Source organism: Teleopsis dalmanni, chromosome 2, assembly GCF_002237135.1.
Source record: "Teleopsis dalmanni isolate 2A chromosome 2, ASM223713v2, whole genome shotgun sequence".
Classification (NCBI taxonomy): domain Eukaryota; kingdom Metazoa; phylum Arthropoda; class Insecta; order Diptera; family Diopsidae; genus Teleopsis; species Teleopsis dalmanni.
The window spans coordinates 142,807,153-142,819,824 of NC_051847.1; the positions used below are offsets into that span (position 1 = coordinate 142,807,153).

The 12,672-nt window shown below is 28.5% G+C and overlaps 2 protein-coding genes across 2 annotated transcripts; both read left to right on the top strand.

The window, feature by feature from the left end:
* The first annotated feature begins 2,222 nt into the window (after positions 1 to 2,222).
* On the top strand, positions 2,223 to 3,899 carry LOC119685042 (sarcocystatin-A-like). Its single transcript, XM_038099228.1, has 3 exons — positions 2,223 to 2,345; positions 2,439 to 2,551; positions 3,687 to 3,899. The coding sequence occupies exons 1-3, from the start codon at positions 2,283 to 2,285 to the stop codon at positions 3,871 to 3,873; spliced, it is 363 nt and encodes a 120-aa protein (XP_037955156.1). The 5' UTR covers positions 2,223 to 2,282; the 3' UTR covers positions 3,874 to 3,899.
* A 4,539-nt stretch (positions 3,900 to 8,438) lies between these two features.
* LOC119682528 (sarcocystatin-A-like) lies at positions 8,439 to 9,327 on the top strand. The gene is made up of 4 exons (XM_038095988.1): positions 8,439 to 8,454; positions 8,589 to 8,724; positions 8,817 to 8,926; positions 8,993 to 9,327. Exons 2-4 carry the CDS (start codon positions 8,659 to 8,661, stop codon positions 9,183 to 9,185), a joined length of 369 nt encoding a protein of 122 aa, XP_037951916.1. The 5' UTR covers positions 8,439 to 8,454; positions 8,589 to 8,658; the 3' UTR covers positions 9,186 to 9,327.
* The last annotated feature ends 3,345 nt before the right edge of the window (positions 9,328 to 12,672 follow it).

A 12,672-nucleotide genomic window follows, 5' to 3' on the forward strand; every position in this document is an offset into this window, starting at 1 on the left:
TTGACATACCATATCAAATCCTATTGCTCGTATTGTTATATATTATTAGCTAAAATATTGAATTTATAGTATAAGTCATTATTCTATATATTCTCCTCACTGTTGGTTTTCTCCAATATTCTGAATTTTTAATTTTTTTATAACAGACACCTCTACACTACTTAAAAAATTAAACTCAATCTCTTCAAGATTTCTGTCAGAGAAGAGATTACCCTAGGGGTTTCCATATCCCACTTATTAATCTAGAGTTTTGTGCTATCCACTTAGCATTTTCTTTACGCATGTAAGATGTGCTATTCAAAACATCACTTTTAGGCGAATTTGAAGGGAAAGCTAGCTTAACAGTAAAGTTAAAACATTCTGATACAAGCATTTCATCCATCATTTACTTTCATAAGCTTTCGCTACATTATCTGCAATCACTTCTGATCAAATGAAAAGAAACCATATTTTTGAGTGCAACGTTCTCTGAGATTACAGCCTGACGGCAAGCACTTCTCCAACGCTATCAGTGATGATGCTTCAACTGCTAACACTCCTTTTATTAGTCATGTGCAATAAGTCCATCTATATTTGATCTTATACTTCGATAAAAGAAAATCAGATTCTTCAATTATTGCTTTTTTAACCATGGGTTTCGTGACCTTGGTCACAGAGTATATAATTAATCTATCCCAAGTGTTAGTGCAGTATTTCTATTTTAAGAACATCTATTTTAAGAACATGCTTTCTGGATTATATAAACTTAAATTCCTAAGTACTAAAGCTGTTTATTTCAACTCTCATTTTTAATTACTGGAATGAACTTAGTCTTTTTTTTGAGAATTTTTCATTCAGATTTTTAATTAAATTCAAAAAAGAAATAGGGCATTCGGTAATACTAGCCTCAATCATGGTTTCTGAATCGTCGTTCGCGTATCGCTAATAGTCCATAATTAGTTTCCTGATCGCTATTAGTGTAGTTGTTAGTCAAAATGTAAAAGGTTATGTTAGGTTAATGTAGTAGTTTCCTAGATTGATTAATTGGTCCTACGGATTTGTTGTGATACCATTATTTAATGGCTCTGCGATAGAGCTAAAGATTTGTTTCTCTAAAAAGTTTGTGTTGCTTCTAGTTTCAGGAAAGTAACTGTAGCAGTTGTGTTCCATCGTTTCTTCTTTCTAAACTCTCAGATGAAGCTACACTGAGAGTTTTTGAGAGAAAAGTTAATTCGAATAGAAGGACTACCGCATCCATATGAACAACGAATTGTATAATCTTTATCATGAAATTGATATAATTCAGCGAATTAATATCCCGCGACTTCGTTGGTTTGATCAAGTTGTGAGAACGGATATCGATGCACCAGCTAGAAAGGTGATATAAACTGAAATTGGAGAAAGAAGGCGTAGAGATAGATTGTATTTCGGGTGGAGGGGGATCAAGTTAAAAGAACACTAATCGCACTTAATATACAAGACTAAAGAGGCGCACACATAGCAGAATTGCCTGAACAGGAGTGATGTGCTAGGTCGAAACTGGATAGCGGGCTTTAAAGGCAAATAAAGTAAGTAATATATAGATGTGTAATGATTCAAAATATCAAATAAAAAAGTGATTTCTCTTATTATTATGTTATCTTTTATCGTTTTATTAGTAATAAAACTTGTTATAATGATTTTAGTGTAAAGAAACTATCTCGATTACTTATTACAGATCTATGGAAGAAACATATTTACCCACTTGATTTTAAAGTTTATTTACAACTTTAAAGTCTACCCCTTTTTGATAGCAGAGGTTTCAAAAAATGGAATGGAAGATCAGTTTCCATTTAAGTCCATTATCTAAATATAATATTTGGATAGATCTGTCTGATATATTATGAGAACCAGCTAGTTCTTTACTTATAAAGGTATAGCTTAAAATATAAAACAACTGAAACTTAGGATAATACCACCAGCGATGTTTACATATTCATATAATCATATATGTGAATAACTATTGCATATATTAAATAGTCATTAAATAAATCAGTATTTTCGATTAAATGGGTAGGTCATTTAAGTAGACTACATTTTGGTATATTCCACAAAAGTAAATAATGATGAAATTATACTAAATACTTTTTAATCATGTAATTATTTAAAGTAATTGAAAACAATATTTATGAGATTTAATTTAAATAATTAGGGTTAAATCTTAGCTTACAAAAGTATATAAAAGGCATAAAACGAGATCAAGTTTTTCAGTTCACTGTCAAAGTTGCAGTTTGAATTACTATTAAGGAAACTAACTCATCAAAATGGCTGGATTAAAAGTTGCGCTTATCATGGGAATTCTAATTGTATTTGTTGCTGCTCATGTAGTAAGTTTAACAACTTAATAAAAATAATAAAAAATAAGATAAATAAGTGCTCAATTTATTGAAACAAATGTATAAAAAAAAATTTCTTAAAAGACAGCAAATGCTGCTGGAATGCCAGAACTAAAGGATGAACAACTACGAAAAGCTGCTAACTTATTAGAGAACTCCATTTTAAGATTGGCATCTGGCGAAGGACCCAAATATCGGTAAGATTTCGTTAAAATAATTTTTTTTTATTTCATTATTATAAAATATAAAGATATTAGAAAACGTGTTGAATAACTGTTTTAAATATAATTTTACATATTTTTAACAATACTTAAGTAATTTATTTAAAAAATATTTTAAAATATTTACAAAATATTTCTTTTTTTTAAACTTGATAAATTTTTTTAAAGCTCCTAATTAATAATTATTTCTTAATACTTATTTATTAAAAAGTTTTATAATTTTTACAAGATTTATTTCGGTTGTGTTAAAATTTTTAATATAATATATTTTTGAAAAATATTTCGGTATTTCGATAGACCAAAATGGTCTATTTCGGTGGGAACCATCTTCAGTGTACATAAGCAAAAATGATATTATTTAAAATACATGTAAATAAAAGTATAGGAATAGGAATAAACAGGGCACCAGCTCACAACGGAGCGGAGCATTGTGACAATGGTTGTTCTTTTGTGCTGCAACAGACCCTAACCGAACAGAAGACTTTCCGTGTCTTCCGAAGAAAAGTATAAACATTATATTAATATTATATACATTATACATTATATTATATTAATAACTAATAATAAAAATAAATACTAATAATAAAAATTATTAAAGTCAAAAGTAAACGCAAAAACCAGAAAAACAAAATTAAAGAACAAAAGTAAAGGAATAGCTAATGGAAAAGAAAATAGAATTTTATAATTATTAATTATATGTTAATTTTTCTGATTGATCAGAGAGTTGTATATTTACGCAAGACCCTCTGTGTCATTGCTGTAGTTTAGTCTATGATTTTCTGGAACGTCAATCATATATAACATTACAAGTATTATTGTATGTCGATAATTTGACTCCTCGTTAACGATTTATATATCTTCAAAATTTTGAGAATGTTTCATCGTAGAGCAGTGGGTCGCTAATGCTATCCTTTGATCATTGAGGGTTAAACGGACTTTTATGTTGTGTTTATGATCCGCGATATTCGTCCTAAGCGTTCCACTTAATTATGTTACTTGTTTTTACTAGCATTTACTGAAATACTAGTAGAATACTAGTAGAATAATAACTAGAATAATATAAAAAATACTGAAAAAAATACTTTTTTAAAAATTAATAATCTTTTTATAGCGTCGCCAAGGTTATATCCGCTGTTCATCCCAATAACAATGAAAATGAGTACAGTATCAATGCCGAACTCATCAATGCCAAGAACGAAAATAAGAAATGTGTTATCAATATTAAATCACAACCCGATGTGGAACTTGGTATCGAATGTGAAGGAGAGCCCAAAATTGTAAAAAAAATTCCAGCTTAAATAAAATATATATATGAATTTTCATTTAATTTTGTTTAATATTATAAAAATTGTTGATAAACAATATTTAAAAAATTAAATGATTTAATGCAGAACATTACACTGTAACTTTTTAATTTTCTAAACCTATAAATGTTTTTATTTACAGTATTAATATATAATATGGAATAATAAACTTACTGTTCTATCGAAAAGATATAGATTTTATATTTTTGATATAAAAGCGTTTACATCGCTGATAGTTTTCGTGTACCAAGGAATATTTTTCAATACGCCTTACGAAAGATAAATATTCATACCAATCCGGCAAAGTTGGAAATAATTTTCAGAACAGGAATGCTTAATAGCTCAGCATGGATTTCATACAATTATATCTTCATCAAAAAGATAATACTTTTTCAACTTGTGATGATAAAGTGTTACGAAGTTCCAGCGCATGGTATTTAGTCTACTACTTATAGGCTTGGTTTGGCGAACGATATGTATAATTTTTTCAGGTATTCTATTGTCAATCTGTTTTAAAAAATAGTTAAAAATTCAACCCATTAAACTAAAAAACTATGAGCACCAGAAGCTTGAGTTTATAGACGGGATAATGATACAACAGTTGTTACCACCGTTGTTGTTACCACCGATACCTGCTTTATATATATGATTCCTGTCGATTCTGTCATGAGGGGAAGGAAACATCAGAACATATTTTATGCAACTACCCAGCAGCGGCAAGACGTAGGCTTGATTACCTTGGATACGGGATCTTAGTCGCAAATCAAATGGTAAAATCAAACCCATAGGAATTACGAGATTTATAAATATTTTAGAATTGTTTTATTTGGGCCTTAAGGTGTACAATAGATCTTTTAGGTCGTAGTGCATTCAAAGCCTATTATTTAATAATAATTAAAGTAGATGAATTGGAATTAAGTTGATCCTCCTCAAGTAGCTAGAAACCCGCTTTTCATTCTGCTCAGTAAAATGGATCGATGTTTGAGAGCAATTGGTTGACTTAAAGATTGAAGATGTTATGAAGTAATAATTTTTATTTTGTATTTATTTTTTGTATATTTGTGTATATATAATTTTTGTATGTATATTATTTTAATCGATTAATTATTATAAATTAAATTGATATAGAATTTTAAATTTTGCAACCAACAAACAAAAACAGATCAATTTTTGATAGATGTTGGCTTATAATAAGTCTGAGTAAGAGGAAGAATTATTTTCTTTTTCGTACTTTAGCAATACCGAGCACTGAATATCCTCATGAGTATGTTTCAGCATTATCTTTTTTTCGTCAGACTGATAAACATTGTGTTACCGTATATACACGAAAAACTCAGAATTTAAAACCACTTAGAACCTTTGCCGAAGCTCAAAATAGTATTTAGTGTCAGGTTCTGTAATTAGTCAAAATTCTCAAGAAAGAGAGGTAAAGTGCTAAATTGCCGTTGTGCATTAGCTGGGCAAAAACATAGTAGATGAGAAGCAGTCTCATCGTCTTCTCGATAGACAGCGATAGATTTGATTGAAAGGAAGACCTAATCTTCTAGCATGTTTCCCTAGTTTACAGTGAACTGTAAGTAAACCTACCAAAAGACTGATATCTCTACGGGGTACCTCAATGAGAATTTTGGATTTTCTTTTATCAGAACGTGGCCAGATTGCATACATATGCGTGCATATCGTTGAGTCTTCCAATTTTTTATTAAAAATTTCAGTACAGAAAGAATTCAATAACAATTTGCGTGATGTTAGCGAAATGCTCATATAGGTAGGTGTTCCGAGTGAGGTCCTGAAGCAGCCTTTCGTCTGCTCTGCAATTGTCGATAATATCTCTATGAACTAAAGAGTTACGAATTGGACTAGGTGAATTGGAAAAATACTAATTAATCTTCAATAATTTGTTAAACTATAGTATAATAGAGAATTAGTATCGTATTTTAGCAACAATTTATGGGAAAATCGCTTAATATATAAAAAAGACTTAAATTATTAATAAAAAATTATTCTTGAAAGTACGTATTAAGATTTCTTTAAATTGTTTAAATAGTTCGATATATTCTTGCACTTAAATAATGTAAATATTATTATATTACTTCATAATATTGATTATCTGTAAATTTATATCAATTTATTTAATATTTTTGCAATCAATTACCAATACTGTTATTGAAGTGAGTATTACTTTTGTTTACTCAACAATTTCACTATCAATTTCATTACAGCGAATGGATATGAAAACAAACAATGATCAATTAAAATTAACTAAAATGTACAAAACTGTTATAAAATTTACTTAATTATTTATAAAATGCTGACTTCTACATAAATAACTTGAAGACATTAGCAAATTGTGATTATTCACATAAGTATTCTTATTGAAAATAAATAGGCAATGCTGATCGATACAGATACCCTACAGTAACCAATTGTAGTTATCTTTGTAAGTTTCCTGAAAATACAAAGTATGATAAAAATACAAAGTATGATAAAAATACTAAAGAAAAATTACTAAATATATATCAAATGATCAAAATTATTTAGTTCCAGATATAAATAATTAATTTTCTAAAAATTGTCCAACGCCATAAAGATTGCTCAAAAATTGCTCAGAGCGCCATGCTATTACAGATCTCTTTGTAGGTATATTATTGTTAGTATTAATTTTAACATTTTTTTAATAATAAATTTGAATGAAAATTATTGTATGTCATATAGACCCCACATTTTTAATATAATTATGCTATATAAAATTAATAAAAATCTAATGGATTGAAATATTTTGTATATAAGAGCAATAACAATTTTGTTTTTTATTTTAAAATTAATTAATTATAATTATATATATCTTTTAAAACTGTGAAAGTGCAGTTCAGCAAGAAATTAAATTTTGTCTTCAGTTTCCATTATAGCCTATAAGCATTTTTTTTGTAATGCATAGTTCCATATTCGATAAAACCAATATCGAAAACAACAACAACAAAAAAAAACACGAAATGTTTATTATTTTAATTTTTTATTCTTGTTTATATAAAATAATCTCCTTCTGAATAAATAGATTTTTTGTACTCATTCACCGAAATTCAGTTTAATCGGTTATAAATTTCTATTTGGTACTATTGTTCCATTAGTTGCATAAAGTTAAATCAGGTGTATATAGTGGAACTTTTGACGAGAAAGTTATCTTTAGTCGAAATTATCTTTAGTCGATCGAAACTTTTTGGATAACCGAAATAATATTGAAGCGCTTATAGTTCCAGTACTTGCATGGAGCAAAATCAGATGCATACTGTGAATGATCAATAACAATTATTACTTTTTTGGTTCAGAGATTACATTCGATAAGGGTTTTGTGGAACACTGCAGTATTGTGCGACAATAAACAACTGCCTAACTGTCCGTATTCCTTTTTAACTTGTCGTATTCTATCAGTTCTATCTAACAGATAATATTTTTGTTTCACTGTCTGACAATTGCATTTGAATCAAAGAAACCAGTCTACATTGTCGTAGTTTAGTTCCTCCGAATGCTTTACTTTTTCTCGTTTGAATCTACGGTTGACTTTCATGTCGCGCTCTTGACATTTTGTTTTTGGCTCATATTGGAAACATCATATTTTATTATAGGTAATAATGGTTGGCATGATTGAATGGATTGCTTTCAGGACAATCTGCTTTTTAATGTTGAACTTTATAGTATTTTCGGTCATCTGTCAGAGTGTATATGGCATAAAAAATGTAAATGTGTTACAAAATTTGATGCGTTGTGCTTTTTAATATTTGAATTCTCTCTTTGATGATTTTTTTGGCTTTTCCCATTTTGTCCATAGCGAGTAGCTGTGCTCGAACAAAGTTTTCAAAGTTCTCAGCTAAATCAACTTAAAATCAATGTACAACACTCGTACACTTACGAGTCACTTTTTCCATATTTAAAATAGACTTTTTCAAAATATAATAATCACTTGATTTTCCATGAATATATAGTTGAAATATATGTAGATTACGCATCTATTATTATGCACCTGTAGATGTCGCTGCGTTAAGAGTATTTATGGAAAGGGTCTAATCGGTTCAAACTTTTACTTTACGTGTATGTAAATTTCTTTGTTTTTATTTATAATTAATTTTGTACAGCCTTAAGTTAACAATTATATAATATACTTATATATAATTATTATTATATAAGTATATTATTTAGTGTAATTTTTTTAATATGTAGATTATTTAATATTATTTTTTTTTTCAGTTAGGTTTTATTTATTTTTTTATCGTTTTTTGTTTATTATTTTATCTTTTATCTTATAAAAATAATATTTTGTTATCATTTCCATTGCAATCAAGGTTTCGGCATATACATAATACCTTATCATGGATTGATGGATTGTTTTGATAAAAATTTAATTTTATATTTACATTGGTTTTGGCAATTACTGAACAATACTAAAACCATTTAGTATTCTTTGATTTATTAATATATATATTTAAAACATTATTAATATTTGAAAAATAATAACATTAATAATATATTCTTGTATTAAATTATAGGTCTGTATTCTCATATACCGATTGTAGAGTGCAGGTTGTTTACACTTTTTATTTAATAAATATTTTTTTATCTATTCGATGTATTATGAAAAATAAATATATGAAATGATTGAAACAGTAATATTTTTCACACAAATTGTATAAAATAATTGTTTCTCGCCGATATAGAGCAGTTTTGAGTAAAACTCTAATTAGAACACGCAATTACCATAAAGTGAATAACGAGACGGCGATCAGAATGTTTGGAAAAAAAATTTTATTATTATTCAGTCTGTTCGTGCTAGTCGCGATGGCACAATCTGACGTGTGTATATTTTAATTTAATTAATTTACTTAGTATAATTTACTTTTAAGTAAAAAAGTGATATCTATAAAAAAAATTGTTTATTTAAATAGAAATTTGTTGGTGGTCCGGAGCCATTAACTGGAGATGACTTAAAAGAGGCTGAAGAACTGTTAGCGACATCTTTAGCTGAGATAGCTGGCGGTGACGTACCACGTTATATGTAATATATGTATATATTAAATAATTTATGGATTTTGAATAAAAAAGTTACTGGTAATATTTGTAGAATTGTGAAAGTGATCCGCGCTACACGTCAAGTTGTTGCTGGAACGCTTTATAATATCAATGCAGAGCTTTCGGATAATCAAAACAATACAAAATCATGCATAGTCAAAATATGGACTCGACCTTGGATACCAAATTCTACAGAAGTTACTCTTCAATGCGAGGATGAAAACGAGATTACGAAAACTTACTAAGCGAATGAATATTGAAGCAATAAAAATTAAATCTAATTAAATTTAATTATCAAGCAAAGAATTTACTTTACATATCATTGTATGCAAATTAGTATTATTTAAATTGACTGCTTTGCATTAATAAAAAATTTTCAAAAATATACTTTTTTGAAATTTATTTCACTTTTAATATTCTACAAACAGTCTACATATGTATACGTCACTTATTTATATTGTATATTACTGCATATTATTATAAAATTTATTAATATATATGTATATATATAAGCTGTAGAGTTACACTAAGTTACGTATTATGAAGTGTTAATTTTAGCAGATACGCTGAAGTTTTTTCTCAGTAGTATTTATTAGCACTTAATATGTTAAACTAAAACTGTTTGCTTTTTTTGAGAGAATGTCTCAACTTTTCTAAAACAATATCTCTCTCATATGTATGGTACATAAGTATCTGCCTGACCAGCGTAGAGTTGCCAATACTTACATTTTTTTAAATAATTATAACACGTTTAGTAGTTCTAACACGTTTAGTAGTTCTAACACGTTTAGTAGTTTGTTATCTTATGTTCAAAATAATAGGGGCCCTCCCTTATGAATAACAATAAAAATATGTTCATATTATTTATAATAAATGAATTTAATCATATATACTCTTCAAATTATAAAAATATAGCGTATAAAGCAAAGTAGCTCACCCTCTCTTGGCAACTTTTAGAGTATCACATGGTGACGTCAATCTGACTCAAATATTGAGCGGTCATGGAGACTTTTTAGAATATCTTTAGAGATTTCAACCGGCAGATAGTCCCTATTGCCTAAACTGACACAAAGTGGCAGAAAGCGCAGAACATGTAGACTTTCGCTGCGACCGGTTTAACGATAAACGTGAACTACTCGTGGAGGCTCTAGGGCATCCACTATTTTCTAGCAACATCGTAAATGAAATGTGTCCAAGCAGTTATAAGAGGAAAGAACAGCTGTAGTGATACACCTATAACGATGAACGAAGCAAATATACAGTCTGAAAAATGTAGTAAATTAGAATGTCACAATGACGAAAAAAACTGACGTTTAAGCTTCATGATCTGGACGGTCTTTTGACAAAATACCCAACTGGTGATCCGGAAAGGAAAAGCCGTCGGACATCGGGTTGATTTTAGTGGGTTAAAGTCTCACACTGACTAGTCTTTTGATTGCTTTACAACTCGGTAGAAAGAACAAAAAAAAACTTTTATATTTAAGAATTCATTGTCAATAAAAGGGAATATTAATTGTTTGTAAAGCGGAATAAGTCGGATATCATATTTTGATTTCAGGAAAATCTAGAACTGTATCTTGAACCACATTTTATTTTGGACTCAATGGGAAACTAACGAGCATATGTTTCCTATACCAAAATAAAACCCAGATACACTCATGCTCTAAATGTGTAGGACTTGACGAATCTTTTAAGCAATATTCGTTTGTCTGTATTTATATATATATATATAACATATATATTATATTTGCTTGAATTTGGGTAAGATTATCTTTAAGTTTTTGAGCTAAACTAATATTACTTTCATTGAAGGCATGGAGTTTATTTAAATTGCTAAAACTTATAAAATGTTATTCAAAAACAAGATTATTTTACAAATTTTTATTTATACATATTTAGATTAATATTATTCAATTGTGGTTAAACTTTCAAGAACACATGTGGTAGGTTATACTGGCGATCCCCAGAGATCCTATTAGGCCTATAAGCTCATTATGTCACGGTATATGGAGAAAAATCACATGCTAAGGATTCGAAGGTTTTTATTGTTAAACTTTTGATATGCCCTGATCTTGGTATCAAGAAAAATAATTTCTGTGAAAAAATATATAATATAGTTATATACTTGACCATATGTGCCATACAGTTGTATGTAATATACTAATGAGTGCTTACTATTAAAATTTTTATATGTAAGACTTGAGTGACGCGTTCTATAGGTTCATTATACTCGTAGTTGCACTAGCTATGTTTTATTATATTAGATTTTTATAAGAATATATATATTTGATTATTTATAATTCTCAAACAGTTTGTTAGATAAAGTTTATATATTCAAAATTATGTACTCACATAGTTGAAGTTGACCTCTGATGTTAATATAATTTTATTATAAAATATGTGAAAGTTATGCCATTGCCGTTTATGTATTGCTAAAGGTTTTGACAGTCTGCGACCAAAGAATCTATAGTACAAAGAAGTGCCACGCTCATACAAACGAAATACCCACTTTATTTTGCTGGTGGATTTATAATAAATCCACCCAACCTCATGCAACAATGTTCGATCGAGTCACAACTGGTATGATGTCCAGTTCAAACCTATATGTGAGTCGAGTAAGGCTGACAAAAGCCCGACTGCATACGTATTCAATCATACATGCAACCCTCTGTATTACATTATATGCATGTTTGTATGTTTGTTCGCTGTAAAATGTTCAAGCGATCAAACAGCATTTCAGTGACGAAGTCAAAATTGTGTACATTTGATAAGTTTTTGAATTTAATAGCATATGAAACAAAATTACCTGTTTGCTATTGGTATGAATTGTAGTGTAAAAACACATTACAAATTTATTTATGTCTCAAATCTGATTTTTTCCTTTTTCTGACTTTTCCAATTTTAACATTTCAATCCTTTGTAAATAGCATTTATTCGCTTCCTCAAACCAGGAAGCATTATTAGTGGTTTTAGTGACTTCTATACATTTTTTCAATATAATTTTTCTTACTTTTCTAATATTTTTATTTTCTTTAAAATACTTTTAAAACACTTTTATATGAATCTTAAAAACATTTTTTAAAATAATCACAAAAAGTCACCAAAAATTCAAACTATTAAGAAGTAGTTCCTTTTGAGGTAAAATATATGCACAAATGTGCAATAAAAACATACATATTAATATACTGTAGACTTCATGTCTCCAATATCACATTTGTACATACATAATGGTTTTTGTAGTGCATCATTTGTTGCAATAAAAAAAATAATATATTCTATTACTCTTTACTCCTATGATATGGGCCTTTCCAGTACAAGAAGATAAAGCAACAAAGTATATCGAAAAATTATTTGAGGGATTTCTTTACCATTCACTTCGTTACTAATCCATGTATATTAATTAAATAGACAAATAAAAACAAGAAAGGCAAAAGAAACAGGCGTATAAAAACAATTGTGGGTTGCAATGAGTTTGAACTGAACATCATACCAGTTGTGACTCGATCGAACATTGTTGCATGAGGTTGGGTGGATTTATTATAAATCCACCAGCAAAATAAAGTGGGTATTTCGTTTGTATGAGCGTGGCACTTCTTTGTACTATAGATTCTTTGCTGCGACTATAAATCATCATCAAAACTTTTTATATAGCTAATGAAAAATAACTGTGTGAAATAACCTGTAAATTGTTATTATAAAAAGCATTTGTTTAGTAATTATTTGGTTTATGTC

Coding starts and splice junctions, on each gene's coding strand:
- LOC119685042 (XM_038099228.1), top strand. CDS start 2,283: ATGGCTGGATTAAAAGTTGCGCTTATCATGGGAATTCTAATTGTATTT. Junction 2,346..2,438: donor TATTTGTTGCTGCTCATGTA/GTAAGTTTAACA, acceptor ATTTCTTAAAAG/ACAGCAAATGCTGCTGGAAT. Junction 2,552..3,686: donor GGCGAAGGACCCAAATATCG/GTAAGATTTCGT, acceptor ATCTTTTTATAG/CGTCGCCAAGGTTATATCCG.
- LOC119682528 (XM_038095988.1), top strand. CDS start 8,659: ATGTTTGGAAAAAAAATTTTATTATTATTCAGTCTGTTCGTGCTAGTC. Junction 8,725..8,816: donor TCGCGATGGCACAATCTGAC/GTGTGTATATTT, acceptor TTATTTAAATAG/AAATTTGTTGGTGGTCCGGA. Junction 8,927..8,992: donor GGTGACGTACCACGTTATAT/GTAATATATGTA, acceptor TAATATTTGTAG/AATTGTGAAAGTGATCCGCG.